Consider the following 17,712-nt stretch of genomic DNA (forward strand, 5'->3'; position numbering starts at 1 on the left):
CACACTTTATTATAAGGCGCACTGTATTATAAGGCGCACTGTATTATAAGATGCACTGTATTATAAGGTGCACTGTATTATAAGGCGCGCTGTATTATAAGGCACAATGTATTATAAGGCGCACTGTATTATAAGGCGCACTGTCTATTTTGGAGAAAATTTAAGACTTAAGTGCGCCTTATAGTCATGAAAATACAAAAAACAAAAGTGGAAAAGTGTGTAGTTTTTCACTTATTTTGATAGTTCAACCTTGCACTAATCCACTGATCTTGCATGATGTAAGCGACGTTCACTGATGACTGGTCGCTTAAGCATGGTGTCTTCCCAGGTTAGGCTGCCATGACGCTGCAAGTGGACGAGGCCAAGGTCACACCTTATTAACTCTCCCGAAAGGAGATTTTGTAGGATTGTGTGGAGTGAAAGATTAGCCTTTCATTGGCTAACAGTAGGTCAGTGTGTCAGTGTATCAGTGAGTCAGTAGGTTTTTCCGTTTTGACCAATTTCGTGGCTTAACTACTTTCTAATGCTGGCGCCAATGCCAATCAAAATGACTACTGGGTATCTTTCGTTCATTTTCTGACCCGTTTATATAAAAAAAAAGGGTCGTCGGGGGTGCTGTAGCCCCAAGAAATTAAGGACAACCACTTATGGCTATTTAGCGTGTTCAACTAGCTAGCTTAGCGACTTATTTTACGATAATATCAACTATTAACGAGTCAAGTATTGTTTATTTCTATTACTTAACTTTTCATTTCATCGAATAATACAAAATTATGACTTTAAAAAACAGGCAATGACTTAAATATGTTTTCTTTAAAGATATTTATCTTATCAAGCAGTTTCATGAGATTGTGATTTTTCTATTTTTGATAAAATACCTTTTATACTTGAATAGCAGATGTCTTAAATACAGATATTAAACAGATATTTTTATTTTGGAGGAATTCAAAATAGTCTGGTAAAATAATGCTACTTTTTCATTATTATGTACATACAGCGTTCAACTTTTGTTTTGCACGAATTAAACAAATACCACCTTTAGACGTTGTTTAGAGTCCATTTGGATAGCCTGATACCAATTCTATTGGCTAACCGGTCTTTGGCAAGTGGCTTTTTTGTGGGAAATAAATATTTGGAACATTTAAACCAGACAAAAGGCAGCTGGAACCGACTTGAGCTTTGCACCTGGTCTCAAAGTGGCGGCCCGGGGGCTAAATCTGGCCCGCCACATCATTTTGTCGGGCCCGAGAAAGTAAATCATGAGTGCTGAATTTTTCTTTTAGGATCAAATTAAAATGAAGAGTATAGATGTATATTAAATTTCCTGATTTTCCCCCTTTTAAATCAATAATTGTCATTTTTTAATCCAGTTTTTCTGTGTTTTTAGTTCAAAAATCATTTTGTAAAATCTAAAGATGTATAAAAACGCCAGAGTAAAAGCAACACAGGCATTAGTGGTTTGGGATTCAAGCTTAGAACCTTTATGTTGTGATTCACATGTGCTCACCACTTCTGTTCAGATGGAAATTCGGCTTTTTGACCTGAGGGATGTCACGGATGTTGTAATATATCTTCATCTGATCATTCACCCTTTTAAAATAAGAATGTGCGCATGCCAAGGGAATGTGACAACTGTTGACATGCCAAACACAGACGACGATAAAGCCACTTTAATGTTTGGGGGAGTAAACATAACCTTTGCCTTAGAGACCGAGGACTTGAGGTGACAGCTAGCTTGACAGATAATATTGATTTTTTTTTTATGGATGTACATGGATAGAAAATGGCAATCGGGGGTGGGATTTATTTGTTGACTTATTTACATGAAATGGATACATGAGGATTATTATTAGGTATTTTTTTATACATAGTTTGTTTTAATTAGAATCAAGATGTGCTTTTTTTTCCATTATTGCTCCATTCTTAGTAATATAATTGGAAAAACTGGAGTATTTGATATATTTTTAGTATTTTGTTTTTAATTAGATTTTTTTTAGATGTAGTTTTAAGTATTTTGGCAATAATATACAAGAAAAATACATTTTAAATCATTAGTCCTTACATTGAAAACTTCAAAAATTTTGTTTAATAAAATGACTCAAAAAATAGTAAATATTACATCATATTTTTTACTCTCCATCTTTTATTGAGGACTTTTGTAATATTATTTTAATAGAATTTTAACATCATTTTATAGATATAACTTTTTTTTAAAAATGTATTTATATTTTGTTTATAGAAATAGTGGTTGAGATGGATTAATGTTCCTAAATATTAGTGCAATATTTTAATAACTCACCACAGATTCATTCATTTATTTATTTTATGCCAAAATAGATAATTAATTTTTTTTACAATGAATCATTCAATTAAATACAATATTTACACATAAAAAATAAAAACATACGTACAGTCATGATATTACAGTAAATTCACCCTTGAGGACAAAAGTCACTCATTTTAAACAAAAAAAATTAAATAAAACCTGAGAAAATACTCAGTTATTTTGATACATATTTTTGTGCACAATTTCCTTGGGTTTTAAAGTGCATATAATGGCAATAATAGTACTTTACTAAGTATAATTTACAATACATTTCTGCATTGAACAATAAAATCTCAATCCAAGTGCTGTAAAATATCAAAGTATACAAAATATTCCGATAAAAAAGCATACTGGGATATGAATACAGACTATTTTATAGATATTATCATTTCCATTATATACATTAGGATGGATGATGTCAAGTCCACTTTGGTGGAATGATTAACAGGCTTTATTTTTTTTGGAAAGCTTCTAATTATACATCACACCAGTAAACTTTGGACTTTGACGATTGTAGTATGGGGGCAGCACATGTCCATTTGACCCACCCCAGCCAGAAACCCAACGTGCAGACCTTCACATTACCCAAAAACTGAGGCAATAGTGTCCCAATGTTTGCTAAATTATGACCCCAAGTTCACATACTGTTCTTGCCGTCTAAATTAAAAAGGCAGTTTGGGTCAACATTATGGAGGAATGCTGACTAAGCAAATTTGGGGAGATCCAAATTTGCTTAATAATGTTTTAATGAAGTCGGACAAATTAGGTCCCAATTATTGAATTGTTGTGTTCAGCTTTAAGACATTGTGTACTATTGACATTTTAGTCAATGGATTCAATGTATTTTAAACACTAAAAGGGTTCTGTTATAGTTTTTTTTACTGTACAAATATTAGTTTTTTAAAGAAAAATAGACAAATTAGATTTTTGATGTAAATCTTTTTTTGGAACTTCTTAATCATCATTTTTTAATGAAATAAAAAGCAGGGAAACACAAAATACTCTCTTTTTTTAAGAATACAGTCCATATATTTTTAATGTGTTTACATTTTTGATAAAAAAGTGGCAAAAAAACAATAAATATTCCCGTATTTCTTTTCAATTAAAAAAAAAATGAAAACTGCACAATTATTCTTTGAAATTAAAAAAATATATTTTTTAACAATAAATAAAATCACATTTTTACTAAGTTTTCATGGAGGACCAGAACTAATATTTTAAATATGACTTTAGTTAAAAAAATTAAATAAAGTTTAATTTACATCCACGTCCCTCACAAAATAATGCAAATATTCTTTTAAAATCAAAATGTATTATATTTTCAAAAATAAATAAAATCATATTTTTGACTGAGCCTTCATCCAGGACGAAAGCTAATATTTTAAATATGATTTCAGTTAAAAAAAAAATAAAATAAAGTGCGACATCAATGCACATATAATTTACTTCCACGTCCCTCACAAAACAATCCACCGGCCCAAATCTTGCCCGCGACCTTTATGTTTGACACCCGTACTGTAATCCACCATCTCCTCGCTGGTAAAAAAAAAAACCTTCTCCTTCTTTTACCACAGAAAACGAAGCATCTTGCCCTTCACATATTAAACACCAAACTACTTCAGGGGTGTCCAAACTTTTAAGTACACCCGCAGGATTCTACAATCATATCAGGCACATCAGTTTTGATGATACTATGTTGCGAGTTGAAATACACCATAGACAGAGGTTGGCGCTCCGTAGGGACACAACACGAAGACACAGCCGTATTGAGCCCATTCACCTTCAACTGGCTTAAGACGGTGGCGTGGAAAGACGAAGCGATACCCGGCGCCCCGGCCAAATGATGCGGACATTGCCCCACGCAGTAATTCATATGGTAACCCTCTGGCGCAATGATCCAATCTTGCCATTGAATGTCCTTGAATTTAATGTAAAAGTCTTTCTTACAGCAGACGGTGACATCATCACCGCATGTTAATGAGCGTTTCTTCACCTGGTGTCGGGTGTGGTCGTCACGGAGACGCACCTGGGCGACCATGAATGGCCGAAACGGGGTGTCGGATGCAGCGTCTTCCGGGGAGCAAAGATTTTTCCCGTTGTATTCACAACGTATTTCTAAGTGAAGTTGCTTATGGTTGCCGTCCATGAAGGTTTGTAGGGTGTGGCTAATGGGGAAGGTATGCCAGTTGCTTTCTTGGAGATTTAAGGTTTTTTCTATTATTAGGGTACGGTTGGAATCGTCGTCGTCCATGGTGAGGAAGACCTGAGCCGGGACTGGGGACGGCGATTTGGAAGAACGAGCGTAGATCCACAGGGAGGAACGTAGTACTTGGATACTACGTCCGTGTTCTTGGAGGAATTGGAAGGTAAGGCTGAGGTTTGCTTCGTTTCGGTGTGTACTTTCAGCTGTAGGGAAACAAATGAGGAGTTTAGATTTATGTGATATCCAAGTTTTGCCTATCGTTCCCCTTGATCAGATTTTGTAATCAATCCTTGTCTGTCTATTTAAACCCGTGTGTTTGATAGTGTTTGTTAGGATAGTCTGCTTTGTTTGTGTTATGCTATGTTCCTTGTTTATGTCTTTCCATGCCTGGTTTGGTTTTGTTATTTAATTATAAGTCCATACTTTACTGGTGTCAAAGTGGCGGCCCGCGGGCTAAATCTGGTCCGTCGCATCATTTTGTGCGGCCCGAAAAAGTAAATCACAAGTGCCGATTTTCTGTTTTAGGATCAAATTCAAATGAAGATTATAGATGTATATTAATTTTTTTGATTTTCCCATTTTTAGATCAATAATTGTCATTTTTTAATCTATTTTTCAGTTTTTAGTTCAAAAATCATTTTGTAAAATCCAAAAATATATTTAAAAAAGCTAAAATAAACATTGATTTAGATCTATAAAAAAACTGAATATCCAGGGCTTTTAATCCAGTTCTTTTAATCCATTTATATAAAAAAAATCTAAATATTATCTTAAAAATGGTCCACGTGAAATCAAGTTGACGAACCAACCCTTGAACTAACATAAATTTGAATAGGTAACACATATTTGGAAAAAAACGTATTAAAAGTACATCAAATCCTATGAAGCAAACTTACTTATATCAGCGAAGCTGACTATCTCATATCCCTGGTCTTTGGATGGCACATTGTTGTCTAATTCCAGAGTTCCATCTTGCCTAACTGTCCCTGCATGAAGTTTTCTCAACGCAGTCATCAAAGCCACCCGAGGAACCACCTGAGAGATCTTGGGTCTCTCCTTCAGTTGCAATTTGTCCAAAATCTGCTGTTTAGCCATCTCCACCATCATCCTCTCCTCAGCTTCCCTTCCCAAGGACCGGAGTCCACAGTTCGCACAACCTGATGGACTACCAAATACCCCAAAAAGACCCTCCCAGAACCAAATAGCCCAGAAGAAAAACTTGCACCAAGAGAACATCAACGCCATTGGACTATCAGATCATAAAACTGTACCCAGAAGACACAAAAAACTGTTCAAATTGAAGTCCTGGTCTGCAGCTGGAGAGTCAAGTGATGTCTTGGTGTCCTGCTGGTTAAGATATCTGCTGTAATCCACCAAAAGTGGTGACACGTTGGAGGACGCACCAATGAGCGCACCGGGGGCGCCGTGTGAGGAACTTGGCGCATCTGCAGACGCAAAACACTCGAGATCCGGGAAAGGTAAATAGCGCTAGAACGGTGCGTCATTTATAAATGCACAGAAATCGTGCCATCATCTCACTGGACCAAAGTTGAACTGAGAGGTGACCTTTCACCTACTTCCAACACGATCCACCACAACGTCAAGTGTATACGTCATCTATCATTAAACTTCCATCGCAACAGTTCAATATCATTTAAAATACTGTGTTTACTACTTTCCTGCACATTTAGCCGATAGAATCCTAAATTATTCAATTAACGCTTATTTAGAATCAGTTATTACATCTCTAAGAATAAATACTCATTGTTTTCATATATTCTCGTTCTCATACGTGCTTTTATATTCATTGCAAACAATAAAAAAGCAAGTTAAGATCATTCATAAGACTATAGTGTGCATTTTCTTCGTAAAACATATTTGGTTAAGTTAGTACGGTACGTAGTTTTAAATATTTATACCAATACAAATGTAGGTTGGTTTTACGGCACGATTAAGAAGCGCATGACTGCCAACCTGTGGCGAAGAAACGCAACTACAACGTTTTCTTTTTAAGCAGGAAAAGTTTCCGTTTCAAATTGTCATAAAATTTCTATTATTTTGTTTGCTTTCAGGGTTAGAGGGTTAGGGTTAGGGCTCTTAACCAGTCTTTCTGCTGGAATGGCCTCGATGAAGATTTTGTCTTGGACTTTAACTGTCTGGAGCAGAGGTTTGTTGGGAACCTTTATTAAAAATGAATTTAAACTAATTTCTTACTGCTATATGCAAGAGTAGATGGAAACTTGACACTTTAGATATTAATACTCTTGTTTTACATTTTAATTTAGATTTCCCATCCATTTTGACTTGAAATGAGGTCAAAATAAAGTGTAAATTCGTCACCAGATTAGTAGACGTTATTTTTTTAATATTAGCGCCCTCTACCGAACAGGAGGACTCAATGGACGGGAACTATCGATGAGAGGAGGGGTGAGCGAAAAAAAAAGTGACGCCGCTACAGTGTACACACACTCACAAGCCAGATCGGAGGCAGCGGGTGGGAAATTGAGTTTCATTTCTTTTTTTCTTTAATTTTCCATTCATCTTGACCCGCTGTCGATTAGGCATCTTATTGTCGGCGGATCCGAATGTCTTGCTCGTGAATCAACGCGGCGAGGCTGGCTCACGCGCTGCTATTTTGACAGTCCGGTGAACCAGCACCACCACCGCTATCCACAGGCTAACATTAGCCTCCGGTGAGTCACATTAGGACAGTAATGCTAACGACATATAGCTAACTATTTTTCATACCGCAGCTTAAAAAGCCATCTTCCTAAAATGCGTATTATGGCCTCCGTTGCTAATTCAGATGAGATTTGTTAGCTTGATGTAGAGAAAAGGCTAGCTAGCTTGCTAGCATTAGCCTAGCGCTGTATATGTATGTGTGAGTGTGTTTGGCTAATTATATGCGCCGGGGGAGGAAGCGAAGGAGGCGAGCTGATACGGTGTGTGCTAGCTATTGTTAGCTTAAGGGCTTGTGTGGCTAATATCTTCACCGATCTTTGGTTCTAACCACACGGATCATCTGTTTTCAGAGTCAACTTGAGAGCGAGAAAGAGGATTTTTTCAACAGAGATCCACCTTTTTTTTACCCTCGTCTTCAACTAGAAAGGTAAGCCGAATCATTTAAATGTATGAAATGTTGGTGGATTTAAGAGTCATGTTTTAAAGTTGTATTTGAATACCATGTCTGGTGATGTTGAAAGAAATGGCCGTTCGAGTGGATTGAATGAGAATCGAATGAGGTGGTGCTACTTCGAGGAGCTGAACGCCTGCTTGCCTGTGACAACACCATGTTATTTATACCCGTGTGGCAACCATAGAGAATTCAATAGTGCAGGAGATGATACCAACTGAAAGCAAACCAACTTAAACTACCGTATTTTCTGGACTATAAGGCGCACCTAAAAGTCTTACATTTTCTCCAAAATAGACAGGGCGACTTATAATCCAGTGTGTTTTATATATGGAATTTTTTAAATGTAATTCATTGAGGTTGCGCCTTAAAATGCGGTGCGCCTTATAGTCCTGAGAATACAGTCCATATACGATGGATGAAAATAGTTTGTGTCATATTAATTTTGTGATTTTCTTATATCAATGAATCAACAGTTATTAAAAGAAAAGAAATAACTTAGAACAGTGGTCCCCAACCACCGGTCCGTGGATCGGTAGTGGTCCGAGAACCATCTGGTAGCGGTCCATCCGAGGAATATATATTAATGTTTTTAATCTTTCCCTCCTACTTGAAATGTGAAAAGTTTTAAAGTTGTTTTAATAGTAATAACTAATTGTTATTATGCTTGGGGGTTGTAGTTTTTTTTCAAAATGCGAATCTTAACTATATATATTTAGATGTTATGGCAAAACAGCTTTAGATAGCCTCAACAGCTATGTAGTATCAACAAAGAAAGGCCTACAGCTGGTTGCAAGAGATACTGTAGTTTAGACATACTCTTAATGTTCCACTTATTTCACATCAATGCATTTTTTTTGGACTAGATTCCTCTACCTATGATAATCACTCTTTCTCTGGAATCCATCATTCAAATTTGTACGTTTTTAGTGAATTGGTGAAGTGACTGTTCCAGTTTCAGGTCAGACATTTTGGTAGACTGTTTTTCTTAAAGCAATAGACAACACCTAGTGGAAATTACCTTAATGTAAAATATGGTTGCCCAAAGTATTGAAGTATGCAAATTGCAGATTTCTTAAGAACCCTCGCCATTGTGTAATGGGCATGACGTCAGTTAAGCTAGATATGTACAGTACAAAAATACTGATAGACACAAAAGAGGTAGAAATTAGATAAACAAAATAAAAATAAATAAAAATCAGCACCTACAGACTTTATAGCATCTGTTCTTTGGGTCAACAGTGTTGAGGTGTTTAGAGATTTTTTTGGCATGCATTAAATTATGTTAAAAATGAAAGTACCATCGTGTATTCTACCAATGGAAAAACTGCTTTATAGAACATCAATTACTGTACAGTAAACCTGACTACCATCACTAGTTAACATGGATTGTACCGTATTTTCACGACTATAAGGCGCACCGCATTATAAGGCGCACTGTCAATTTTGGAGAAAATTTCAGACTTTTAAGTGCGCCTTATAGTCCTGTAAATACGGTAATCCTACAGGTGGTTAAGGATAAACACAGCAATTGTTGCACTTTTAATATCTTTATTGAAAGTGAAAAAATAAATGTGTAAAAAGCACTTTGCCACATACTGTCTGATGGTCAACCACTTAAGAACAATCATTTTTTATCTGATTCTCTGATGGAAAACAGACACCAGTTTTTCTACCTATTCTGTCAAAAAATATGGGATTATAACCTTCCCCAGAAATGCACCAGATGATTTTTATGTCGCTATACACCGCAATATGTCCTGTGTGCTTATCTTTGCTGAATTACTTTAAAAATACCTAAAATATTTATACTGGCTGAGATGGCAGACATAAAAACATCTTTTTCATAGGGGTGATGTCAGTGAGAAAAAAAGCAACTGTAATCCCCCTAAAAATGCATTTCTGGGCTTTATTCGGCAACACGCTATCCATATCTGCTAGTCTTTAAATGTCTTCTTTGCAGCAGCAATGGAAGAAGAAGAAGAGTGGCTTTTTCGAGTGAGATTTGAAGAGCTATTTATAGATCTCTGCCAGCAGAGCACCATGCGTGGTGGTGTTGCTGCTGCTGCTACTGCTTCTCCCATCCTTCTCTTCTCCTCATACTGTCTCCATCTTTACTCTTTCCTTCTCATCTTTTATCTCCGTTTGTTTTCACCCCTACACTCACCCCCCCCCCCAAAAGCAATGTTTTCACTTGTGTCTGCCATAGTTTGCTTTGAAGTCAATTATTGATCAGGTGGAGGGTTTTATATCTTCGCCTGGTTGCTTTTGTTGGCGTTTTTTGCAAAGATAGGAGGGTAATGGTGCAATTGCATGACAGTAGAACCTCTTGAAATGAGCATAATGAGTTGATATTGACAGTTTTTTGACACGTTCACGATGGACTTGGATTTATAAGGTGGCAACGTAACCTGAATTTGTACAAAAGTCATTAAACTAAAGAAAAAACTTCCAATTAAAGAGCATTGCATTTTTCTCAGCACGTTTTCTATCCAAGTAAGCACGTGAACAAATCATCAGAAGAACATTGCCCCAGATTTATACTTGCTTAAAAATCTCAGGAAATTCTAGTCTCATAAGTTTCAATTTATTTCTGTAATGCTTGTTTTTCTGATTCTGTAACAAAAGGTAAATAGTAGCTTATTTTGTCCCTTGTTATGGAGAAAATAACATGATACTTATTATGAAAAAAAGTTATGATCTGGGAATTGCTTTGGCTAAATCTGGATAAATTTCTTAAACCACAGTTGTCCAAGTGGTTGATAAATGTTGACATTCTTAACTGAGAGCTACAGAAATGCTATTTCTTGAAGCTAATTCTCTTGGACAATCATGACTTTCATTGCCTGTGTGCTGATAGCGTTAGCAGTACTGAACTGTTTATCTCCAGTATCTTTGGCCACTGATCCCCCGCTTAGTACCTACCCTCTTTATCCATCCTCCTTACTAAGCCTTGCACCTATTTCTTTCGCCATCCCACGAAAGACATCAAGAGCACGCATGCTAGGTTATAGCAAAGATGTGGCTTGGCTCACTCAGACAAACCATTGGACCGCATTAGCACCAACTTCTGTTTTTTTTCCTTGCTCATATGGCATCCCTCTGTGACTGGACGTTTGGTCGCCGGTCAAATGGTGACAGAGTTTACTGTTAAAACCAGCTCTCAAAATTATGTTCGTGAGAGAGAGTTTCCTATATAATGAGAGAGTTTAATATCTAAGTACTGTTGAAACCAGCTCTCAAAATTGTATTCATGAGAGACAGTTTGATATCTAAGAGAGAGAGTTTAATATCTAAGTACTGTTGAAACCAGCTCTCAAAGTTATATTCATGAGTTTAATATCTAAATATCAACTGTTTTCAACAGTACTTTGATATTAAACAGTACTTGGATATTAAACAGTACTTAGATATTAAACAGTACTTGGATATTAAACAGTACTTAGATATTAAACAGCACTTGGATATCAAACAGTACTTGGATATTAAACAGTACTTGAATATTAAACAGTACTTGGATATTAAACAGTACTTGGATATTAAACAGTACTTGGATATTAAACAGTACTTGGATATTAAACAGTACTTGGATATTAAACAGTACTTGGATTTTAAACAGTACTTGGATTTTAAACAGTACTTGGATTTTAAACAGTACTTGGATTTTAAACAGTACTTGGATTTTAAACAGTACTTGGATTTTAAACAGTACTTGGATTTTAAACAGTACTTGGGTTTTAAACAGTACTTAGATATTAAACTCTCTCTCTCTTAGATATTAAACTCTCTCATGAATATAATTTTGAGAGCTGGTTTTAACAGTGAACTCACCATTTGACCTGCGACCAAACGTCCGAGCACTCCTATTGATTCCTATTGTCTGGACGACTCCAGGACAATTTGTTAACAACTGACAATTCCACTCTTAATTCAATGCACAATAATTGATTTATCAATCCTTAAAACCATCAGGGCCAGTTGGTTTGAAGACAGAAGGGTATTGTTTCCATGTCATTGGAAGACTGTTTCGTGCTCGATTGTTCTTGGCTCTTTTGATTATTTTGGGAACCGTGTACACTGTTTCATAATCATCTTGGTTGCATATTTCCTCAATAAATCAAAGATGGTGCTCGACGTTCTCATCTCGCAGATGGTTCCGCGCTAGCCAACCCAAGCAACAAAGCAGACATCCCTCGACGTCTACCTTATACCGAGCTCTCCGCAGATAGTTGCGTTGATGCTGAACTTTTGACTTCCGTCTTTCGTAGTCACTGATGCTGCGGGGAAAACATGCAAATATGTCGTCTTTAGGGATTAAGGTTTTCCCAGCTAATGAGTTTTTTTTTCTTTTATTATTTTTTTGGTCCGATATCTTCTCTTTCATATCCCTTGGTATTTTTTTTTAACCATTGCTGTAGTGTTGCACTTTGCCATCAACTGTCAGCATTTAATACTCTGCAAGAGAAGTTCACATCAACCTTCAGGTTCTTTTACGCCGCAATTCTGTAATTCAGCAGCTTTTGCTTGTGGATACCAAATCCTGTGAAGTGGGATAATGCTGCAGCATTACGTTTTTACAAAGCATCATCCAGGACTGGGTTTTTTTTATACCCCCTATTGTCCAATATCAGTAATTTCTCACAACTACCTAATTTCTTGATATTTGTATTTTACATATATTGATAGTTTTGAAGTATCTGTAATGAAGACATAACGAAAAAACTTTAGAGTACAAAGTGGCGGCCCGGGGGCCAATTCTGGCCCAACGCATCATTTTGTGTGGCCCGGGAAAGTAAATGATGAGTGCCAACTTTCTGTTTTAGGATCAAATTAAAATGAAGAGTATAGATGTATATTAATTTCCTGATTATTCCCCCTTTTGGATCAATAATTGTCATTTTTAATCCATTTTTTTGTGTTTTTAGTTCAAAAATCATTTTGTAAAATCTAAAGATATATAAAAAAACTAAAATATAGTTTTAGATCTATAAAAAACGGAATATTCAAGGGTTTTAATCCAGTTCTTTTAATCCATTAATAATGTTTTTTTTTAACTTAGACAAATTAGACTTGACATCCACAAAACTGCAAGTTGGCAAACACGAAAAACGTCATTATTCAAAACAATGTGGTCATTTATTTCAAAATAGAGAAAAGATAAGCAGATAAAACACAAAATAAATTACTTAACATTTATTTTTCTATGAAAATGTATAATTCCATGATTTAACTGCAATTTTAAGGGTGCGACTTATACACAGATGAGGCTTATATGCGAGAAAATACGATTCCTCTTAATTTCTACCAACAAAGAAGTGAATCTAAATTCCAATTCTTAACATTGGCTTTGTTGCTAACTCCGAAAGTCCTTGTACAGCTAGAGTTTGAAAAGTCGTGACTAGCTAAATTCACGATTGTAAAAAAAAAAAAAAAAAATGTATTTCACATCCAAGTAACCTTGGTGACTGATTCGTGTAGCCTTTTAAAACAGCTGGGGTGCTAGCAAGCCCTTTGCCTGGCTGTCACTGCAATTATTTTGTGGCACAGCGAGGCAAGAGAGCAAACAAGATGTGTGAGGGAGAGCGAAAAAGAGAGAGAGAGTGAGAGAAAGTGAGAGAGAGAAGGAAGGAATCCAAGCGAAAGGGAGAACGCTTTGCAAAAGAGAAGCAGCATAGCAAACGATGCACATGATGGCATGAAAGTGGGAAAGAGAGATCTCGCAAGGATATTATGTCCTGCTTCACGTGTGACTTCCATTCACCAAAAACCAAGACCGCCTTTCAACATTAGACAAGTTGCAGTGAAGTAGAAACTTGCCAAAAACTCGCCCCCTTACCTAAAAAATGGAATTCATTACCTTTGCTGTGCAGCAGACGAGAGTTCATTCTGGTCCAGAGCAGCTGTTTCATCTGTTTTGATGCAAAAAGAGCGAAAATTATATAGATTTAGAGATTTTAAGACAAAAACAACAACATCGACCTAATTCAACTTGGCTGGAGATTCATCGAGATGTCTTCTTCACACGGTAATGTTTTTGTCGTTAAAATGAACCTATTATAGTTCTGTTTTTGATATTTTGATACATTAAGGTCATTTTTAAGTACTGTAATATGGATGAACATATTTAATTATGCCTTGGGACTTTATTTTATCAGTCTGATACACTTTTAGTTAGCAGTAAATGACCAATCGGATTGCTAACTCATTTGGAATTTGCCGTCTTGATGACTCCTGGTAATTTACGGTCACTTAAAAGGCTGAGGTAATGAGGAATTCCCTTCCTTCGTGTCCCTGTTTGGGTGGTGGGGAGTGGAGTGAATGTGGTCACGGCTCAAGTAAGCATAGATGCAACTCTTGTCATTCCGAGGAAGGGGGGGGGGGCAACCTAGTCGCGCTTACATAAGGCTGCATGTGGGAAGTCCTGTGTTAAGAGACCTTGACGTTTATCCAAAATGATCATTTTAGCTCAGAGATACACGGCAATGGCTTGTTTGACAGTTTAGGTGTGAGGGAAACTGACGTTTAACTGAAATTTGCTCTTCAAAATACATCTGCACAACAGTATTTCCGCCGTTTGGTTGCGTGAGAGCAAATATGCGGGGAGCAGTGAAACGAGAGGTGAGCAAGAGGCGAGAGAAGCACAACAGAAGAGCCCTCTTGAATAAAAAATCGCTGGCTATAAATAGCAATGCGTCCTCATTGACTGCTTCAGGTTGAGAAGACCTAGCTTCCAAAATCTCTACGTTACAATCCTGCAAAATGATGCTTATTTTTTTACATGATCTCAGTTTTGAGATTTTTTTTACATACTCTAGACTAGATTGGCTTTAGTTGTTTCAGTAAAATGTGAATGGTTTTTTTTAAATGGTCATTTTAGCTCTTGAATTGGACTTTAAAAGCTGCTACACTCGTCTCATTTATCAAGATCGCCATATTTGCCAGATGGTGGCACTTCTATGACAACGGTAATTTTTTGTAATTGAGTGCTACACCATTTAAACCGTAATTAACACTGCAAATCCATATGTAGCGAGACACTTATACCACTCTTGACTGTAACTCTAGCTGTTTCATGACAATGATTGACAATATTTCTTGTAGATTTAATATACACAATAACTGCTTCATCAAAACAGACTGATATTCGTGGAATAGCAACAATTAAAGCCGTTTTAATGCACTTACATTTTTTCACTACATTTTTCTTTAAGGTAAAAACACTAAAAATGCAGTATATTGTAATTTCTCGCATATAAGCCGTATTTTATGACTCAATCGAGGCTACGGCTTATATGCGCTCAAATTAGACTTGACATGCAATACTGCAGTAATTTTAAGAGTACGGCTTATACGCGGAGACGGCTTATATGCGAGAAAATACAGTCATTTTTGATACTCACTGAAATCAGTTTGATCGAGATAAAGTGACGTTATATTATGTTGTTAAAATTGACAATGATAAGACATTTTCGTAAAGACTCAAATTATATTCGGCTTTGTAGTTTTTTTCTTCTAACTTTGCACAACTGCTTCCCAGGTAGTTGGCCCTCCCGCAGCCTGAATTCTAATTGCTAGTGCGTGGGAAAAACACTGAGCACAAAAGAGAGGATGTTCAAGAAGCTGGGGGAACTGAGGGGAAGGGGTTACTAAAATCAATGGCAACCACTGGAGTAACTTGCTGCTCTAATTGCCTTTAAATCAGGTTTACATCGTCTCACCTGGAAGTAACTGTTAAAATAGGGCCATTCAATCAGTAGAGGTTGTCGAAAATGAACGATGAGTTAAGCCTAGTTTGCGGTCTCTTTGGACATCATTAGTTGGGCATAAGCCTGATTGGCAGTTGTCAAAGATTCAAACAAAACTGAGGGTACAGATTGAGTTAGGACTGCAAAAGTGACGGATACATATCTGATATATATTCACGTACAATTGGGCCAGATGTGAAAATGTAATGAACAATTCTCAGTACATTAAAAAACGTGTTTCATAAGGACAAATAAATTGAATTGGAGTCATAACGTGGCCTAAATGTCTTCACTGTTTGGATCCATGACTAATAAGTTCTTAAAATAGTTGCTAAGTAAAGAAAAAAATCAAGTGGGAAGGCACAAAGATGTTTTTTTTCTTAAAAAATCTAATTAGGCGGCCCAGTGGAGTTGGTGTTTAGCACTTTGGCCTCACAGGTCTGGGTTCAAATCCAAGTTCTGTCCATCTATGTGGAGTTTGCATGTGGTGTGGGTTTCCTTTGGGTACTCCTTGCAACCCTAATGAGGATAAAGCAATTCAGAAAATTAGATGAGAAAATGTAATCATTCTGGAATCAAAGCTCCAATGACTAAGTCTGCTTTTTTTGGGCGATTTTGTCTGAATCCTGTCTAAATTGATAGTTATGTCCTGACTATTTTTCCTGTCTCGCCACTGGCTATTTTGGGGGCGTACCTTGTCGCGTTGTAAGAGTAACTTTAGCACTTGTGCAACAAACCTCGCTTGATTTTGTGTCTGGACCATTGCCTGATTCCTGGCTAAAGCCTCCTAGCTGGAAGCTCTCAAGCCTCCATCACTGTTGGCATGGCAAGCCAGGCTGCCAGCTGTTGTCCAATGAATGCATTTGTGCATGCCATGAAAGCTATTGGTCCCCATGATTCAGCCAGATGAACTTAACTGTGCCATATTTATTTTTGCCGAAGGTTACTAGCACATGGTATTTTATTCACAACAGTTATGGATGAATACGGTTGAGTTCCTGCCATTGTACTGTCAGTTTTAAAGGTTCAAATGATTATTTAGTGTTTTCTTGCATATTAGCCGCATTCGCGTATAAGCCGTACCCTTGAAATTGCCTTAAAATCGTTGAATTTTACAATTTTGGTTAATTAAGACGGTTAATTAACGGAAATTTCATTCATAGATGTAAAAAAAATGTTGTTATGGCATTTCATCCTTGTCATCTTGCAGTTTTGTGCATGTCAAGTCTAATTTATGCGCATATAAGCCTTACCCTCGATTGAGTACTTTTTTGAGTGACAAATATGGCCTATATGCGAGAAAATTTGGTGATCAAATAGCTTAAATAAAAAAGACTTTTCAGAACCTATTTCCCATGCATAAGCTTTACAGAAGAGAATACATTTTGATTTGATTTCAAATTAATGGCCTATATGAAAGGTACATTTTCTCTGGCACTATTCAGAATAGATTTTCACTACGAGTGAAGGTAAGGGTTTTTTAATGTTTAAAGATGGGCACAGCAATCCGTTTTCTTCCCAGTTGACCTGAGGAGTTCATCTATCACACTTGAGAATACACCACAGTGTGCGTGCCAATGGTGGGAATTGACTGAGCCAGTATTGATCTGTGTTGTGTTAGGGAGTGGGCTCTTCTCAGCAGCTCCAAGTGTGAATGCTCATTTTGAAAATAGATTATATGGCCATTCTAATACCAAAATTAGCATTCTGTATATATTCAAAACACTGCAAAAATGCCCGATATTTCCCCCTACCTGAATTTACCATAGGCCTGTAAGTCAGAAAATATGGACCAATGTGAGAATTACCTTGGTAACCAGATTCTTTAATGTCACTGCGCACTACTCTCGTCTTCTCTGCACAGCAGCAATCATATGGCGTGTAGTAAATAAAATCGAAACTTTTTATTTATTTATTTTTATATACCGTATTTTCACGACTATAAGGCGCACCGCATTATAAGGCGCACCCTCAATGATTGACATTTTTTCCATTTATAAGGCACACTGTATTATAAGACGCACTGTCTATTTTGGAGAAAATTTAAGACTTAGGTGCGCCTTATAGTGGTGAAAATACGGTAATTGCTATTGACTTCCAGGTATGAAGCACTCACTACTTTACAGTCACCTCTAGAGCCAGCCATTGTTGATGTCTTGGATTTTTTTTTTGTATAAAATCTTGCAGTTGGGGAGGAGCTATATGATGGACGATGTTGTAAACTAAGATGGCATCTGCATTTTTAAACGGTATTGTTTCAGTTCAGGCGTTTGTGTTTTTTTAATATCCGACAGTGGTGGTTTTT

The 17,712-nt window shown here is 36.7% G+C and overlaps 2 protein-coding genes across 10 annotated transcripts in view; one reads left to right on the forward strand and one right to left on the reverse strand.

Annotated features, from left to right (window-relative positions):
- Window positions 1–2,460: 2,460 nt before the first annotated feature.
- LOC144203685 (inhibin beta B chain) lies at window positions 2,461–6,070 on the reverse strand. Its single transcript, XM_077727248.1, has 2 exons — window positions 5,426–6,070; window positions 2,461–4,732 (listed from the first exon to the last, which is right to left on the reverse strand). The coding sequence occupies exons 1-2, from the start codon at window positions 5,772–5,774 to the stop codon at window positions 3,963–3,965; spliced, it is 1,119 nt and encodes a 372-aa protein (XP_077583374.1). The 5' UTR covers window positions 5,775–6,070; the 3' UTR covers window positions 2,461–3,962.
- Window positions 6,071–6,929: 859 nt separating this feature from the next.
- r3hdm2 (R3H domain containing 2) overlaps window positions 6,930–17,712 on the forward strand; it is a 38,978-nt gene continuing 28,195 nt past the window's right edge. For 6 of the 9 annotated variants that reach the window (XM_077726003.1, XM_077726001.1, XM_077726000.1 and 3 more), the window contains exons 1-2: window positions 6,963–7,222; window positions 7,562–7,638. The gene's annotated coding sequence lies outside the window, so the exon portion shown is untranslated. The other 3 variants (XM_077725993.1, XM_077725994.1, XM_077725995.1) reach the window with 3 other exon arrangements.

Source organism: Stigmatopora nigra, chromosome 10 (assembly GCF_051989575.1).
Source record: "Stigmatopora nigra isolate UIUO_SnigA chromosome 10, RoL_Snig_1.1, whole genome shotgun sequence".
NCBI lineage: Eukaryota > Metazoa > Chordata > Actinopteri > Syngnathiformes > Syngnathidae > Stigmatopora > Stigmatopora nigra.

Bases quoted from the DNA above. Each gene is read 5' to 3' on its own strand.
- LOC144203685 (XM_077727248.1), bottom strand. From the start codon at position 5,774: ATGGCGTTGATGTTCTCTTGGTGCAAGTTTTTCTTCTGGGCTATTTGG. The intron at 4,733-5,425 runs GTAAGTTTGCTT...GTTTCCCTACAG, and splicing joins AGTCAGCTTCGCTGATATAA to CTGAAAGTACACACCGAAAC.